This window comes from Harpia harpyja, chromosome 5, assembly GCF_026419915.1.
Source record: "Harpia harpyja isolate bHarHar1 chromosome 5, bHarHar1 primary haplotype, whole genome shotgun sequence".
NCBI lineage: Eukaryota > Metazoa > Chordata > Aves > Accipitriformes > Accipitridae > Harpia > Harpia harpyja.
The window spans coordinates 7,918,140-7,935,088 of NC_068944.1; the positions used below are offsets into that span (position 1 = coordinate 7,918,140).

General features: G+C 49.0%; 1 protein-coding gene across 1 annotated transcript; it reads left to right on the plus strand.

Annotated features, from left to right (window-relative positions):
- The first annotated feature begins 9,314 nt into the window (after nucleotides 1-9,314).
- Nucleotides 9,315-15,590, plus strand: IRX1 (iroquois homeobox 1). Its single transcript, XM_052788471.1, has 4 exons — nucleotides 9,315-9,638; nucleotides 12,213-13,227; nucleotides 13,801-13,873; nucleotides 14,267-15,590. Exons 1-4 carry the CDS (start codon nucleotides 9,375-9,377, stop codon nucleotides 14,322-14,324), a joined length of 1,410 nt encoding a protein of 469 aa, XP_052644431.1. The 5' UTR covers nucleotides 9,315-9,374; the 3' UTR covers nucleotides 14,325-15,590.
- The last annotated feature ends 1,359 nt before the right edge of the window (nucleotides 15,591-16,949 follow it).

Consider the following 16,949-nt stretch of genomic DNA (forward strand, 5'->3'; position numbering starts at 1 on the left):
AGCACACCAGACCACCGTGGGCTGACTTTGCGGTCCGAGGCTGGGGGGGTCTCCGCACTTGCCCACCGTCTCCCTCTAAGCACCACGCAAGATCTTCCCACGGTTGACTTGAGGGCTTGAGCGGGCAGGTCTGCCAGCAAAGCGGCCACAACCGGCGTGGGAAACCGGAGCGAGCCCACCTTCACTTCCAATGCCGGCGTCCAAAGGGGTGCGGGAGCGGGGCGAGGGTGCTGTGTGGGACCTTGGGGGGGGTCCGGGGCCACGCACCCTCGCCCGGAGGCTGGCAGGGGTTCCCGGCGGGTGACCTCCTACCTGGCCGTGGGGGGGGTGAAGGGGGAGCAGGGAAGAATTGCCCACCGAGCAGCTGGGTTTGGTGTTTTGAAGCGTGGGTACATCTCCGGCTCTGGGTCCGTGTGTGCAGGACGGCTGGGCACGCCGGGGCTGATCAGTGGTGCGGTCCTGACTGCCCAAGCGGGAGCTTCAGGGCCACCTATTAGGGACGCCCCCAAAACACGTCTTTGGCTTGAACTGATGCCTCAACATTGCTGAAGCTTAGGTTTAAGCTTGCTTCTTCTTTTACCCTCCCTGCCGACGGTTTAAGTACACGCAAGCTGCCCTTTCCCTCTCGCCAGTGCTTCGTAAGCAGAAACATTTGGTAGGTTCTTCCTTCCCAAAGGCAGGTAAGGGAGAAATCCCCCTTCATGCCTGGCATCCCCCGATCACCTCTGGCCACCTCCAGAGATAACTTTTTAATGCTTGTTCCCTATTCTGACAACCATCGGGCATCCTGCGTGGTGTCAGAGCATCACTGCCGGTGAGGTGGGGGGGAGGTCGGTCCAACCCCTCACTGCTCCCCGCTCTCCGGTTCAGGCCTTGCCGGGAGCCTCGTTGTGTTCGGGGGGAAGAGGAGAGGAAGGATGGAAAGTTCTCGGTCCGAGAGACACGGAGCCACAGAGGGGTACCCTTCGAGAAGTCCCATTGGCAAACGCTAGAGAAGAGTTCCCAGTGCAGAAGAAAACAAACAAACAAATAAAAACAAAAGAAAAAAAGGACTTTTTTGGGGACCTAGTTTTCCTCCAGCGGGTCAGTAGAATGCATCAAGGAGAATTTCCCACTATTGCACAAGAAAAAAAAAAAAAAAATCAAAACATTGCTTTTTTTTTTTTTTTTTGAGGCGGATAATCCCCGAGCTGTGGTGCTTTCAGACGAATCTTCTGACGAGCGTTGCAGTTCAGCACTGTATGCGTTGTATCTTGGAAACAAACAATGCGGTAGCTGGAAAACTTGGGAACCGAGGAGAAAGGTCAAGGGTAGAGGCTGGTCAGTTTTTGTTGTCTTGGCTGAAGAATCATAAATAATCAAAGGACTGTCATTAGCCGCACTGTCCGTAAGACCGGGGGGAAAGGGAGAAATTTAAAAAAATAAAATAAAATAAAAAAAAGAAGAAGATGACTGTTTTGTAGCCTGACGCTCCCCGCTCTGACACCTTTTTGGCCAGGACCCCTTGCAGGCACAACGCTGCGGGGAGGGGAGAGCAGCCCAGGGGAGCGGCTCCGCTCTCGGCGGCGCGCAGGGCGCGGAGCGGTCCGCAGGGCGCGGAGCGGCGCGGAGCGGCGCGCAGCCCCGGTCCCCACGGCAGCCGGGCGGCCTCCCCGGCGCTCGCCGAGTCGCGGCGGCGTTTCTCCTGGAAATTCAGCCGGCAAAACCTCCCGTGTCCCGTCCCTCCCTCCCTCCCCGCCGCCCCCGCTCCCCCCCCTCCGCCTGCCGCGGCAGCGGGCGGCGCGGTGGGGCGCGTTACTTACGCGAGTCGGCGGCGGCGGGATGCCGGGGGCTGAGTGGAAGGGACGGGGTGGGAACGCCGGTCGTAGTGGGCTCGGCGTGCCCACCGACGGCTGGCAGAACCAAAGAGTTAAAATATAAACCCGTAAAATGTTTTTTTTAAATATTAATGTTCTTATAACGGAAGTTCTTATCAGTGGGTTGCACTGTACTTGGCAAACAAGCCTTTTTACCTTTTAAACAAATAATTCATTAGGTAATTAAATTCAAGTGAGATTACTCTAATTAAATATACACTGCTGTTGAATCATAATTTCTATGTGGCCTAGTTAAAGATGAACGATCTCTTATTCCTGACAAAAAAAGAAAGCTTTAAAAGAATTCCCTGGTGACTGGAATAATAGATTTATACACCACCGTACAGAGGTCATTTCAAGAAAGAAGAGACACCAAACACAACATAAAGGGACTTTTCATGTCTGGAGATACTAGAATTTCAGGTTTTATTGCTGTGAGTTCTATTAAAAGACTTTGCGGAACCTAGGAGGAAATCAAAATTATCTTTCAAAAGGCGATAAGTTATATAAATATGTGCACAAACAGAAATGTGTCTCTGAAGGTATTAGTTCTGCATAATTTCAGATGAGTAGCTACTAGGCCTCAAAGGAAACAGTGCATCTTGAAATGCTCTGAAGGCTTACATTGGCCAAAATAAGGTAGGACTTTAGCAAAATTAGAAGTAACTTTGTAGCCAACGATGTGCTATATGTCCTGGTTCCCTTTAATAGCATTAGGCGTTCAAACCATAAAGACTAATCTGGAGAGTAGAAGTTCCTGCTCTCTGCTTTGATCTCCTTCCTCTTGGCTGTTTAAAGCTGACAGTTTGGCTGAATGGCATTCACTGCTTTCATTTGTAAGACATGAGTTTCCTAGTGTTCCGGAGCTAGCAGCTACACCTGTACTGCAGGAATTTACATTGCATTGCTCCAGGATGGCATTGATTTGGGACGGGTGAAATACAAACACAAACTAATTAAAAACTGCATAATGCAGCCCTACAGGAACAAGACAGAAAAACAAATAAATACAACTGCAGCTGGCACGGCAATTGTGCCTCTGCCCCCAAGCAACAGTCTGGTGACATAAAATTATAAACCTTAAAAATCTCACATAATTGCTGTTGATCATTTTGGAGACAAAATGGAAATTATTTTGTTAATTAAGTTCAGACCCATAAAATATTCATAGAAAGGTAGACAGACAGACGGACAGCTAGATACAGAGAGAGGCAGATGATTCATTCTATAGATTTGTGTGCTTGTTCATATAGGCCTGTGTGCATAGCATTAACAATTCATTCGCAAAGGCGCTAAGGAAGAGAGCATGTGTGTATTCTCATTGCTATCAGAAATAAATGTACGTTACAACTGAGGTGGACTGATAAAGGATTAATAAAAAGTCACCGCCAGGGTATCGGGGAAAAAAATCAATTTCTCTTAATTTACTTAAAAGAAAAAAAAAGAAAGAAAAAGGAAAGAAAAGAAAACAGAGAGAGAGAGAGAGATGACCATAATTTCTTTTTAAAATGCTCTCTTTCTGAATAAAATAATCTTTGTAAACGCCTTATTAGCTGCTACCCTGAGTAGAATTAAACGCTGTAGCTGCCCAGACTCAGATGCCTTCCTGTACTACCTGTACTATGGATGTGTACATGTTCACGTTTAAGGAATCGACCAGGTATCCCTAATTGCAACTTTGTGTTTATTTGGACAAACCAACCCATTCGTTTACACGGTCAGAGGTCTGAAGGCTGCTGTTGCTGTGAATTAAATTTGCAAAAAGAGAGTGAGTTTTGTTTTGGGGGTTTTTTTTCTTCTCCCCCATCACCTTTTTTTAACAGAAACGTTCCTCGGGTTGGGCGTGAAGGGGAGGAGGGGGGAATCTGGCGCTCCAGAGCGACATCACCTCTCCGCCTATAATTGTTTGACACATGCCCTGTTGTCACAAAGTGGGGTTGTTTCCCAGACCCTGCTGGAAAAAAGGTGCAAAGTAATAATGAGTGTTTAACAAGGCTCATAAATCAGGGCTGATGAGAAGCGCTCAGGACGGACACACGGAGGGGACGGGGCCTGGCAGCGGGTGACCAAGGTCCTGCGGAGCCGCAGCCGGGCTACCGGCACCCCCCAAAAAGTACACGTCGTCAAATGACACACGGTCCCATGCTAAATCAGATATAATACACTTAATGAAAACTCAGTCAACTGATCCAAATAGTCGACAGTCGGTGCATAATTAGAATCTAGGCGAGATATATTAAATTAATGGATTCAGTCCTGCACAGATGTATCATTAAAATGTATAGGATTGAGACTTAACATGGTAGAGTTATTTTAAACTTACACATAAAAAAGACAGCGAGGGGAAAAGAAAGAAAGAAAGAAAAAAAAAAAAGACAGTGAAACTACCTGCTGAGAACAGTCAGAAAATTAGCAGCATACGGATAATCTATTATTTGGCACTTTTCCCCCCGCCCTGCACGTTCTTTCCACAGGAAAGAAAATTGAAACAGACTATTAACTGAAGAGATCATCTCAAATTTTTTCGCCTGTTACCGGTGCGAGCTGAAAACCAAGAGAGGATTTGCAAAAGAAATCGTTACCAGGATGTTTCAAGGCAGTCCCCGAATTAAATGAAAACTTTTCTTCCCAAGCCACAAACAAGGCGCTTTAGCGATTAAGCCTCCCTTTCTTTGGGTCGCCTCTTATTCTCAACGCCGCATAACCCCCGCATTTTACTAACGGGTCCGTACGCGCGTGTAGCTGCGTGCAGAGACGGCGCACAACCGCGTGTATCTCTGTGGAAATTCCACGGGTGAACCGTAGCCTAGCAAATATCTGAACTCCACTCTCAGGCTGTGCTCTGCTTAGTCTCCTATTCTCCCCATAGTTAGGTGTCTCCTTTCAACATCTCTGTCATCTCCATTTGAAGATATTTTCAGCGGTTTATCACTGCCATCTCCAGCCCTGCACATTTGCAGCAGGTTATCACAATTGCCAGTCCCCCCTGGCTGATGTGTTGCGCTGATTACCATCAGTGCCCTCAGATATTTGGTGCGGATTCCCAGCACTGCAATATCCACTCTTAGGACATCTGGAGCAGATCAAAATCACTGACTTCATTTTTTAGTAGAGTCAGTATTAAAGCTTCACATAGCCTCTTCGCAAACATACCCTTTAGTCAATCCCTGCAGCACCAGCCTGGAGTTAAAATTCGGCCAAGCAGCGACCCCTATGTCTGGATTTGCATTTCTTATCGGACCCCTATCTACACTGATTTGTTAATAATAAAGAGAAAATCTCTTGGCAGTGGATGCATCGCCTTAAGAAACTGGCAGGATCAGTGGTCTTAGCAAACTCCTTCTCAAGAAAGGCTCTTTAAGGAGAAGTTTATCTGCCCAATGATCTTTGAATTATGTGAGCGTGGCCATTTAGGTCGATTTACTTTAAACAGTATACAATTTATTTTAAGCGATTACCTTAGGTATAATCACATTATACCCAGCGCTGCTATATATTTCTCGCCCGCCTGTTTTCAGACGTGCATCCGCTCTCCAACGGGAAGGTGACTCTGCTTTTCACTCTCAGCCCAAATCCTCTTCTGCTACGTGACTGTTTATCGTCTTTAAAAACGCTGTTCGGCTAATGAGTTGGCACCGCACTCCTTTTTGTTAGGTTTTGCCGAAAGTTAAGGAGGCATTCGAGCAACCAAAATACAGATCTCAGAAAAAAAAAAGTGTAAAAAGAAGAGATATCTTTTTTTTTTCCCGAATTATGTTTAAAATTACTTTTTTTTTTGAACAGTATTTCATTCCATCTCTTAACAATTTCAAGCTAATTTCTGGATAGGGGGGTTGATCACACCAACCTTTTGGACTGTTTAGGTCTTGGGTTTAGGGAAAGATTTTCCTGGTGCTTCTGGCAGCTGCTGCTGATGTTTGTAATTTTCCGTACAGTTTCGTTCTTTTCGCACTTTTGTTATTAAGCTCCTGCTATAGGTCTTGTATGGGGGGAAATAAACCCAGAATCTCCCAGACCTTCACTAAACTGATTTTCAAGCTAAGTAGCTTAGTGTAGCAGCTCTGGTCCCAGCTTACTCGCACAAGGGGAGGGGGGGGGGGAAATTAAAAAAGGCTTTGAAAGGTTGCCTACTAAAGTGACTTAATAAACCGTCAGAAAAATGGGCAATGTCCAATGCAGGAGCAGGAATCGCGTGGTAAGGGATTGGCATTTACTGATCAGAATTGCGCATAATTAATGGCGTTCGCAGGACCCTGCTCATCCTTGCGCCGGGAACTTTACAGATGAGGAACAAAGCTCTCCTCCCAGTCTTGCAACTTTCCCCCTCCTCGGCGGGTTTCTTTCTTTCTCTCTTTTCTCTTTTCTTTTCTTTTCTTTTCCTTTCTTTTCTTTTCTTTTCTTTTCTTTTCTTTTCTTTTCTTTTCTTTTCTTTTCTTTTCTTTTCTTTTCTCCCTGCTATTTTTGTCCTGTTTCTTTTTTTTTTTTTCCCCCAAATCACCGTTACAGGTAACCTTCACTTTGTATTTATTTGCTCTATTTCCACGCAAGGTGAAGAATAGCAAAGTTCGCCCTGAAAAGATGCTGGGCTGATAGAAAAAGCAAGTGAGACTTTTTTTTTTCTTTTTTCTTTTTTTTTTCCCCCTGAACCGATCTGAGCAGGATGGGGGCGGGTGGGGGAGGGGATGACTCACATTTCTTAAGCCTCCAAGTGGAAACCTTTTCTGGATACACATTCCACCCAGCTCTAAAGCGCTAAGAAGATTTCGGCAGCGTCGGTGCCTTATCCCACCTTTATTTACCTGCAGCCCTTGTAATGTGACACTTCCATTCGCAAAACACCGCTGCAGTTTGCAAGCCCCTCTCAGCTTTGTTACGGCGGTGCATTTTTGTCTGAGGGTCGTTCTCTTCCTTGGAGGGTGAGATTTTGGACCGGGGGGGGGGGGGGGGAAGTCCTCCTCGCCTTTAGACATAGGAAGGGGAAACCTCCCTGTTTCCAACTGATGGGGGAAGGAAGTTTAACCAACTCTCTGAGACGGAGCGGATCCCTGGAGCGTGGGGAGGGAAGGGCTGGCCGGGCTTAGAGACACCCCGCAGGGGATTTTGCAGGAGGGGAGGCATCTCCCTCCCCTCCAGCGGCGACCGGTCCCCGGCGGGACCCGCGGTACCGGGCTGAACCCGCGGCTGCAAACTGGGAGCGGGGGCGCGAAGCCCCGCTGAGGGGCGCGGACCTTAGGAGCTGGCTCTAACCCTGGGCTCGGGAAAAGGAGAGAGACACCCGTGGCCCCCCCCCTTGCCTTATTCCCTCCCTCCAACCCCCCCCCCCCCCCCGGTCCCTTCCCTCCCCCGCCAAACACTTGCATCCCGAAAAGCAGCGGGCCTTCGCGTCTGCGGCTCCCTTGAGGAAGAGCTCGGCGGTCCCGTCCGCCCCTTCAGCACAAAAGACGGAGCTCCCGCTGGGCTGGGGCTGCCCGAAGGGGCAGCAGTTCCCTGCCCTCCCTTCCCCGTACCCGATGGAACGGGAACGGCCAGCCCCACCGCCGGCTCCCGGCCGGACTCGTGGGGCAGAGCGGCCTCCGGGCAGTCCCGCTGGGGCTGGGAGGGTCGGGGCAAGAAACGCCCAGCCCTCGGACAGCCGCCCCCCCCCCTCCCCGTTCCCCGTTTTACCCAGTAGGGGTGAGGGAGGGGGTGCTGGGAGGGCCCCGGCAGCGATAGGAAAAGGAAAGTTTGCGGTGCCGGCCGGGCGGTTCGAGGCTGTGGCTAGCCCCGGAGGGGTACGGGCGAGCCCCCGCCACGTCGAGGAAGCTGGCAAGACGACGGGGAGGTCACAGCGGTGACAACCCATGTCCTTCAAGGCGGCCGAGTCCCTCGGTCCCTCGCAGAGGAGTCCTTTGTCTCCCGCTGCACCTTCCACCCCGCTCCAAGGGGAAAATGGGGAAGAAGAAGGAAAAAAAAAAAAAAAAAAACCCCTTCCTCTAATCATTGCTGTTAATGACGATAATGGCAACGGTTCGGTTTGGTCCTTTCCCACCCCCCCCCCCCCCCCATGCGTTTCTTTCGGTCCCCGCTGAAGCGGGTGGATGGAAGTTTTGACAATCTACAAGCCACTACCCCCCCCCCCCACCTCCCGCCCCCCCACTCGGGGGCGAGGGCTGGGGGTCTTCTGTGCCCCTCGGCACACATGTCGCCACTGTTGATTTGCGGGATTATTTATTGCTAATATTCCGAGAACTGTCGCAATGCCTCTGATAATTGTCCCTGAGTGTCAATCGGTCGGCAGGGCATGAGGAGGAGAAAGGGCGGGGTGAGGGGGGGGTGAGGGGGGGGGGGAAGCGAGATCGCTGCGGGTCTTTTTTTTTTTTTTTTTCTTTTTTTAAACTAAAGATTCTTCTGGGAAGGACTGCTAGGAGCCTTTTGACTTTCAGCAAAGTTGTGTGTGTGTGGCGTTTGTGGGTTGCTATAGATAGACCGCGTTTATTTATTTATTTATTTATATCCTCCTTTCCTTTTTTTTTTCGTGGTAAATTGTTACAAGTCGCCTGGCTGCAACCCCCCCCCCCCCCTTCTCCTCTCACGGCCACTCTCGTTTGTTCCCGAGTCCAACGCCGACAAGGGGGACTCAATGTTAAAGGTGGAAAAAACCAGCAACACAGTTGTTTTTGTTAAAAGGGGACACACTAAGGCTGCGAAACAGCAAAACCCCAATGTTGGACAGCTGTAAAATCGTGTAGACAGGTTGTCATACAGCAGTGGGGGCTTTTTCTGAAAGGAGCCCATTGCTAAACATTAAATACACACACACAGCACAGCAGCTGCGCGGACACACCGCACAAGCGCACACGCACACGCACACGCAGGCACCGAGGAAAGTGGCCCGGGCTGGGCTGTGCACCACGTGCTGCACCGAGGGGGGCGGGCGGGGGGGGGGGGGGCCGTGGGGGCGGCGCTTGCAGCTCAAGTGGGTGCCAATCAAAACATCAACTTCAAATTGTATCTGAAAGATCAGCCTAGGACCTAAGGGCAGACACATCAGTTGGAGCTCAATTGTTGATCAGATCACATCTAAGGGATTTAGGAGCACAGAAGAGCCGAGATTTGAGGAAAGGCACCCCACTGAATCCTTCCACACTCCTCCTCCTCCTCCATACCTAGGTTGCAATATATCTCTGACAGAAAGAAATCAGAACGAAAAAAGAAAATTACCGGCTCGAGTTCTGTTCTCTCGCCCTGCCTGACTCCAGTAAAGAGAGAGGGGGGGAAGGAAAAAGAGAGAAAGAGAGACAGAAAGAAAGAAAGAGAGAGAGATCCAGAGAAGCCCGGGTTTGTTCCGCTCCCCTCCCCGGCTGCTCAGGCTCCCTCCTCCCCCTTCTTTTTTTTTTTTTTTTAATAATTCCTTCCCCCCCCTCCCCCCCCGGCATTTTTTTTTTTTTTCTATATTTCTGCCGCTTCTACCGCCGCCGCCAGTGCCGCCAGTGCCGCCTCCTCCTCCTCCTCCTCCGCCGCTGTGCCCTCGCCCCGGAGATGTCCTTCCCCCAGCTGGGTTACCCGCAGTATCTCAGCGCCAGCCAGGCTGTGTACGGAAGCGACCGGCCCGGGGTACTGGCCGCAGCCGCCGCAGCCGCAGCAGCAGCCGCAGCCGCTTCGGGTCGGCCGGCGGGCGCCGAATTGGGCAGCGGTTCGGCCGCTGTCACCTCGGTGCTGGGCATGTACGCCGGTCCCTACAGCGCCCCCAACTACAGCGCCTTCCTGCCCTACACCGCCGACCTCGGCCTCTTCTCCCAAATGGTGAGTGAGCTCCGAGATGCCTTACACCCCCCTCCCACCCCCACCACCCCCGCCTCAACCCACGCCGGGCCCGCGGGTGGAGGCCGCCGAACCGCTGGATGGCCGGGGAAGAGGGGGGGGGGGGGGGGGAGCGTGTGTGTCGGTGGGTCGGAGAGGGAGAGGGAGAGATGAGGGGCCGGGGGGCGACGGGCTCCGTCTGCCCCCATCCCGTCGCTCCAGCCGGGCAAAACTCGGCTCCGAGTTTTTTTTCTTCTTGGCGGTGAAAGGGCTGAGCAGGGCTGCTGCCTCCGTGTTGTCGGCTTTCCCTAGCAACTCGGCTTCTTCCCCCCCCCCCTTGTTGTTATTGGTGTTGTTGTTGACGGGTGATACTCTCGGTCCTGTTGTTTCGATCGGCTTTCCAGCGCGCTCCTCTTTCCGCCCGGTCCTTTTCTTTGCCGCCGAGCTATAAACAGGTTCCGTCCGAAAGGCCAAAGTGCAGCGTCGGGAGTGGGTACGCCCGTTTATTTCGCGACCTTTTCCTTCGAGCCTTAAAAATGGCCCGTTCTCTTCCCTGAACTTTTCCTACTCTGATTATGGCCAGTATGGTAGATCGGATTTGCATCAAGCGAAGGAGGGCATCTACATCCCATTACATGCATCGGAGCAGAAAGGCATATTGGCGTTAACTCTAAAACAAATTGCCGCCACCCAGATTGTCCTCGGATCTCTTTTTGCCTTTTCTTTAGAACGCAATAGTTAAAAAGTGAAACATCTTTTTTTGTTTGTTTTCTTTTTTAACTAACTGGTTTTATCTCTGGTGTCGTTGAAACGGTTTCGTTGCTAGTATCTCCAAATTTCTCGGCGGCGGTACGCATAGGTTCCACTTAGTTTCTGAATGCCCCTCTTTTCTCTCCCCCCGAAACATAAAAGTGTGAATATTTATAAGCGGGTGCACGCGAGGCGTAACTTGCGAGGGTTTTTTAATACATATATGTCGGCAAGTAGGGAGATACGCTGTCGAACAAGGGTCAGCATCTGAAAACGGATCATTTGGTGCTGCAAACATTTCCTGCGAAGGCACTTTTAACAGCATGCATTTCCTACTTTTTTTTAACCTTGATTTTGGAAATGCAGTAAAAGTTGAGACAGCAGCAATGAGTGATTTACAAGTGGCTTCTTCAAAAGAATTCCCAGCAGAGATTACACAAAAAAATATCATTTCAGCAACAATAACAAAAGACAGCGGAATAAAGGGAGTGCAGAAAGCCTACTCTGTAACACATTACAAAAATTACATCGGGCTTCTCTTTGTGTATAAGCTTTGCCTCTGAAACTAAAAGGCACGGTCCTTTTTAACTGTTTGACAAAGTTAGGTTAGTTTCTTCGCGGACATTTTTGAAGGGGTTCGTTTTTAAGGCTGACACGAATTTCGCAAGAGTAATACTAAGTATGTATTTCTGGACTAGAAAAAAAGCGAGGCTGTAGCAGAAGCAAGAAAAAAAGAAAACGGCTTCAAATGTTAGCTCTTTAGGAACAGTTCCCTTTCCTCCTTGCAAAGTATCGTGGTATTTTACTAGAGTGATTTACCATGACGGCGATATTTTGAAATAAATTCTAAAATGCAGAGAATTTGTAAATCAAGGGCTAAAATATTAAGTTAATATCTGGACAATTTGCGGTAATAATGAGGCCTAATGAGGTTGCTAGAAAGATAAAATGTTATTTACCAAAACACCTGATGGGATAATTTGACTTGCTGTGTTTTACTACTGATGATAAAAAGAATATTGATTGCGAATAAATCACCGTCTCTAAACGCTTGTAAACAATTTGTGTTTGGTCTGCCCACATCAAAGTAAAACTTATGAGATAAAGTGTCTGCCTATCCATATTCTACAATGCGTGGATCAGTTTCCATTCCAGAGTTTAAAGGCTCTTCTAACAGTTAGAAGTTAATGTTTTACACCAGAATCTTAGCGTATGATTTGGGGGGGCGAAGGCGGGGGCGGGGGGATTGGCTTGTGTGTGGAAAATCTCTTACATTGTAAGTGTCTTCGTAGCGAAGTTGTGCATTCATCTCCCCAGTCTCGTCTCACGCCAACTCCTTTTAAAGGCAGATCTGGGGCCAAAGAAGAATGCTCTGCATGCATTTGTAATATCCTCCTGGATATTTTGCAGAGAAACGCGACGCTGTGCGCAGGCATGAGTTTGTAACTGAGGTGTAGTACCTGCTTTCTCTGCCTGAGAATTTCGAGGGCACAGTAAATCGTCTAGCCGAGGCGAAGGCGAAGTTGCTGCATTTCCATCCTTTGGTTTGATTTGGTTTGCGGAGAAAATACGCATAACGCCTGGCGGAGCCCAGCTTAGCCCCTCTCCTTTCCCTTCCCCGCAAGAAGGGGGGATCATTTGGGAATACCTCTGTCTGATCTAAACGTGAAGAGCCTGGAGCGGGGAGGGCCGAATTTGCCTGTGAAGACCCTTTGCACGGCTCAAAGGCGTATTCTGGCTCCCGGAGTAGCCTATTCAGGTCTGTTAGAGACGCTAACGAGATAATTGATGTGCTTTTTCCTCTCCGCTTGTCTGAATGTGTTGCAGGGCTCCCAGTACGAGCTGAAAGATAATCCGGGTGTCCACCCTGCTACCTTTGCTGCCCACACCGCCCCCGGCTATTATCCCTACGGACAGTTCCAGTACGGGGACCCGGGGCGGCCCAAAAACGCCACCCGGGAGAGCACCAGCACCCTCAAGGCCTGGCTCAACGAGCACCGCAAGAACCCCTACCCCACCAAGGGCGAGAAGATCATGCTGGCCATCATCACCAAGATGACCCTCACCCAGGTCTCCACCTGGTTCGCCAACGCCCGCCGGCGGCTCAAGAAGGAGAACAAGGTAACCTGGGGGTCCAGGAGTAAGGACCAAGAAGACGCGAACCTCTTCGGGAGTGACAATGAGGGGGACCCCGAGAAGAACGAAGATGATGAGGAAATCGACCTGGAGAGCATAGACATCGACAAAATCGACGAGAACGATGGGGAGCAGAGCAACGAGGAAGAGGAGGAGAAGCCCGAGCTCCTGAGACAAAGCAGCGAAGAGGAGCACTTGGAAAAGGAGAAGGATTTGGCACTGTCAGGGACTGAAGGGCTGAAACCCAAAGACCCGCTGGCCATGGTGAAGGAGGCCTCTGACAACAGCACGCGAATCATCAGTCCCGGGGGACAGAACAATTTACAGATGCCATCTCACAGCAAACCCAAGATTTGGTCTTTGGCAGAGACGGCGACCAGTCCCGATGGTGCCCTGAAATCTTCTCCCCCTCCGCCCCCTCCTCCCCAGGTTAACCACACTTCCCCACAGATCCAGCACCCCGCTTTTCTCCCTAGCCATGGACTCTACACGTGCCAGATTGGTAAATTTCACAACTGGACAAATGGGGCTTTCCTCACTCAAAGTTCCCTGCTAAATGTGAGGTCCTTTTTGGGAGTAAATCACCACCACGCTGCTCATCATAATCACCACCTCCAGGCCCAGCAACAACCTTCTGTTTTAACAGCAACCCTGGGAGCCCTAAGCAGTGAAAAACCTTCAGAGAGGACCAGTCCCAAACACATAGGTAATGAATGCACCAGGCAGCCACTCCTCCCTCCACCCCCAACACACGCACATGAACTTCTTGAGGAATGGTGTCAGATTCAGCCCTGGTGTAACTGATTGCTTTTAACGGAGTTACAATTTACCCTAGCGTTGGTTGTTTTGTTTTTTTTTTTTTTTCCCTTTTTTTTTTTTTCTCCTGGAGCATGTTGCTTGCATACATTAAGCCCATTTCATGTGGGCTATTACATTCTCAGCCTATACGCCCATCAAATAAGATGAGAATGTAGGCATAGTGCTGTGAAACATATTGAGTTTTGCTTCCCTTCCCTCCTTCCTGACCCTCATCTCCCAATAATTTCTATGACAGTCAAAAACGTGGCAAGAAAAGCTTGCATACTCCTTAAATACTGGAAGTAGGGAACAGTGCTCTACACACAAACACATATATACCTACCACGTCTGAACAAGAGGGTGAGAGGGAGGTGTGTTCTCTGCACACTGTCCAGATTTTTATTGTTGCTATTCTAAAATGGTTCTTCTGTTTTTGTTGTTTGTTTGTTTGTTTGTTTTTTTTCCTTCTGTCTTCTTCTAGAAAGAGAAAATGTACCAAGAACTGAATCCCCACCTCAGCCGCTAAAATCGCCCTTCCAGCCTGTCCGTGACAAGTGAGTTTGTTTGTTTGTTTTCACTGCAGGAATGTTACTTATGTGAAACAGAGTGTTTGAATAATAAAGACTAATTATAACACCTAATCATCACCATAATAATACATACAGACAACAAGAACAACACAGAAGTTGCTGTAATCTTTTCAAAGTTAGGCTAAATTGCAATTGTACATAGCCAGCCTGTAACTTTTCTGAAACTTAACAGACCTCAAAGATCTTGTGTTAATTACACCAGTGACAATGATTTCTGTGCAATTAACTAATACTAGGATGCTATAGCAATAGACAGGCAATTATAGGAAAGGATTCTCTCTCTTTTTATTTTTTTTTTCCTGAAAGATTGTTACGTCTTTTTTTTTTTTTTTTTCCTTCCTCCCTTCCCCCCTGCAGCTCTTTGGCTCAGCAAGAGGGAACACCGAGAATTTTAACAGCTCTCCCTTCCGCTTGATTAAATGGTTTGGTGAAAAAAATATTACAGAGACTGGTATTAAGGACAGAAAAGAAAAAAAAAAAAGGAAACTATATAAACGACTCCCATCAATCTCTTTTTGCAATAAGGTGGTGCAAATCCATAAAAGCGATTACACAAATCTGTAGATGGATCCCCTTCTTCATTGTACCATTTCAGATCGTGTTATTCTAACCATTCTTGGATTATTTGTTTGGTAAATGTTTCCCATGTGTTTGTGTTTTTTCTGTATATAGAGTGATTTCAGATTGTAAATAGCGCGTCAGCAAAACTTGTCTAAATCATATATTTTTGTCTAATAAACTAAATGAAATTATGAGCTCTCTTCAGGTATGTATTCTGTTGCTGCAGATCTTATACGTATATTACAAATCTATTCAAACATTTATAACTTGTTTTCTAAAAAGTCAAGTCTTTTTGCCTTTGGGTAAGTGAAACTTAAAATACCAAATCCGAGCTTCTAATGACTCTTGTAGCTATTTTATCGAAAACAAGCTGCGAGCTTCCCTTTTCAGACACGTAGAGTTAGGAAGCTGAGTGAAGCTAGTTCTTGCCTAGTAAAATTAAAGATATTTTTTCAATTGTGATGAATCAGACGTGTCCATTTTCCGAACATAAATTGATCTGACTTCCACTTACGTTATAAAATACGTTCTTGAAAATGGAAGGGACAATTTTCCTCACAGTTACCTAGCGTGTAACTCTGCTGTCCGAGCCCGTTCCTAAACTGGATCAAGAGCTTTAGTGCTTTGGTATACATTCCGACCGAAGCCGAAAAACCCAATAGATTAGGAAATAGAATTATTTGTAATGATTTACGCTTTAAATAAACACAGAGGAAATATGACCGTGAAAGATTTTTCCCTGTGAGATTAAGCACAGTCTTAGCAGAAAAAAAAGAAAAAGAAAGCAAGAAAAAAAAAGATGGCAGCTCTTGCACTTCCCAGAAGAAAGTTCTGCGATTCCGATCTGTTGGTTAAAAAGAGACTGAGACAGACAATCTATCGGTTTATAAAGGCATTAATCTTCCAAAGACGGTCCGTTAAAATGTGTAATATTTTGAGTGTTTACTTCTTTTTTTCTCCTAAATGAGAACACTAAATGAGCATTGAGGTGCTAATAAGATACCAGATGGTTGTTGATGGTGGAAAATGGAAAGAAGCAGCTGGGAAAGTCATTAAGAAATAATGTGGTGACGCCCTATCCAAACTGAACCAACCTCAGACCAGGACTTGTCGGAAACAAGACGAGATTTTCAAATAAAATATTAATAAAATTCTTGTCAGAGGTCAGAATATTGATCTTGATTTAGCTGCAGAATCATCGCAAGCAAAGAGGGGTCTCGGTAAACTATCGCTTAGGGATGTGTTGACAAAGCAGCGGAGGCGGTAGGCTTCTACTTTTTTGCGTTTTTCAGATGGATCAGAGAAACAGATCGGACGAAACAGATTTTGTGCGGGGTATCTGAAGGGCTGTCTCTGAAAATAGACGCATTTTGACATCCTGCTGTTCCCAGCGTAGCATCAATTAGTTTGCTTTCTGGCTTTTAGCTGTTTTGTTTTTCCTAAATCCCAGGCAGTCCCGCGTGGGTAACGGTTCCAACAAAAGAGTATATTACAGTTTTAACCGAACCATAATAACTTGGCTTGCAGTGAGGACGAGGGAGAGGGAAGAAGTCTTTGGAAAAAAAAAAAAAAGGGGGGGGGGGGTGGTGGGGGAGAGAAAAAAAGACTTCACGCCTGTAAAGCCAAACGGCGCGTCAGGTCAGTGCTGGTGTAAACCTGACGGAATTGCTTTCTCTCTCCTACCAATTCACAAAAAAGTAGCTGCAGCCCGGCTGCCCCTCGACCCCTCCCTCAGGCCCGGTTCCCAAATTCCTCGCTGGCGGCACAGCCGGCCCCGAGCAACCCGTCGGGCCGGGGTACGGCCGGGGACCGACCCCCCCCCCCCCCCGCTACCCCCGGCTCTCCTCCATGAGGGGAGATGGCGCGTAGGAAGGGCTCAGCGATGCTCTGCGAGGCGGAGCGAAGGTGCTAAATTGGCTGGGGAGGAGAGGAGAGGGGATTACTTTGCGGCTTATGAACGTCAGAAGGGACTTTTTAATTGCGGAGAGCGAAGGAGCGTGAGCGGGCGCGGGGGGTCTCTGTGCCTGCGGGGGTCTGCGCCCGCTCGGCCCCGCTCGGAACCGCTCGGCTCCGAATGGAGCCGAGCGGTTCCGAGCGGGGCCCGAGCGGTTCCGAGCGGGGCCGAGCGGGGCCCGAGCGGGCCGGGCTTTGGGCAGGCTCGCAGCGCCCTCTGTGGGCTGCGGGCGGCGCCGTCCCCCCGCCCGGCGGCGGCAGCCGGAGGTGCCGGCCCCGCCGCTCGTCTCGGCTCGGCTCGGCTCGTCTCGGCTCGGCTCGGCTCGGCTCGGCTCGGCTCGGCTCGGCCGGGGGTGGGGAGGGAGGGAGGGAGGGAGGGAGGGGGGGAAGGCTGCCCGCCTTTAATCCAGCCAGAAAGCCGGCAACATCCTCCGGAGTGTGCTTCCAGTTTTGATTATCCTCCGGAGAGTGATAATTCCCAATAGTTATCTGCTTGGCAGTTTTCCGCCTTTGGAAGCCTCAGCAT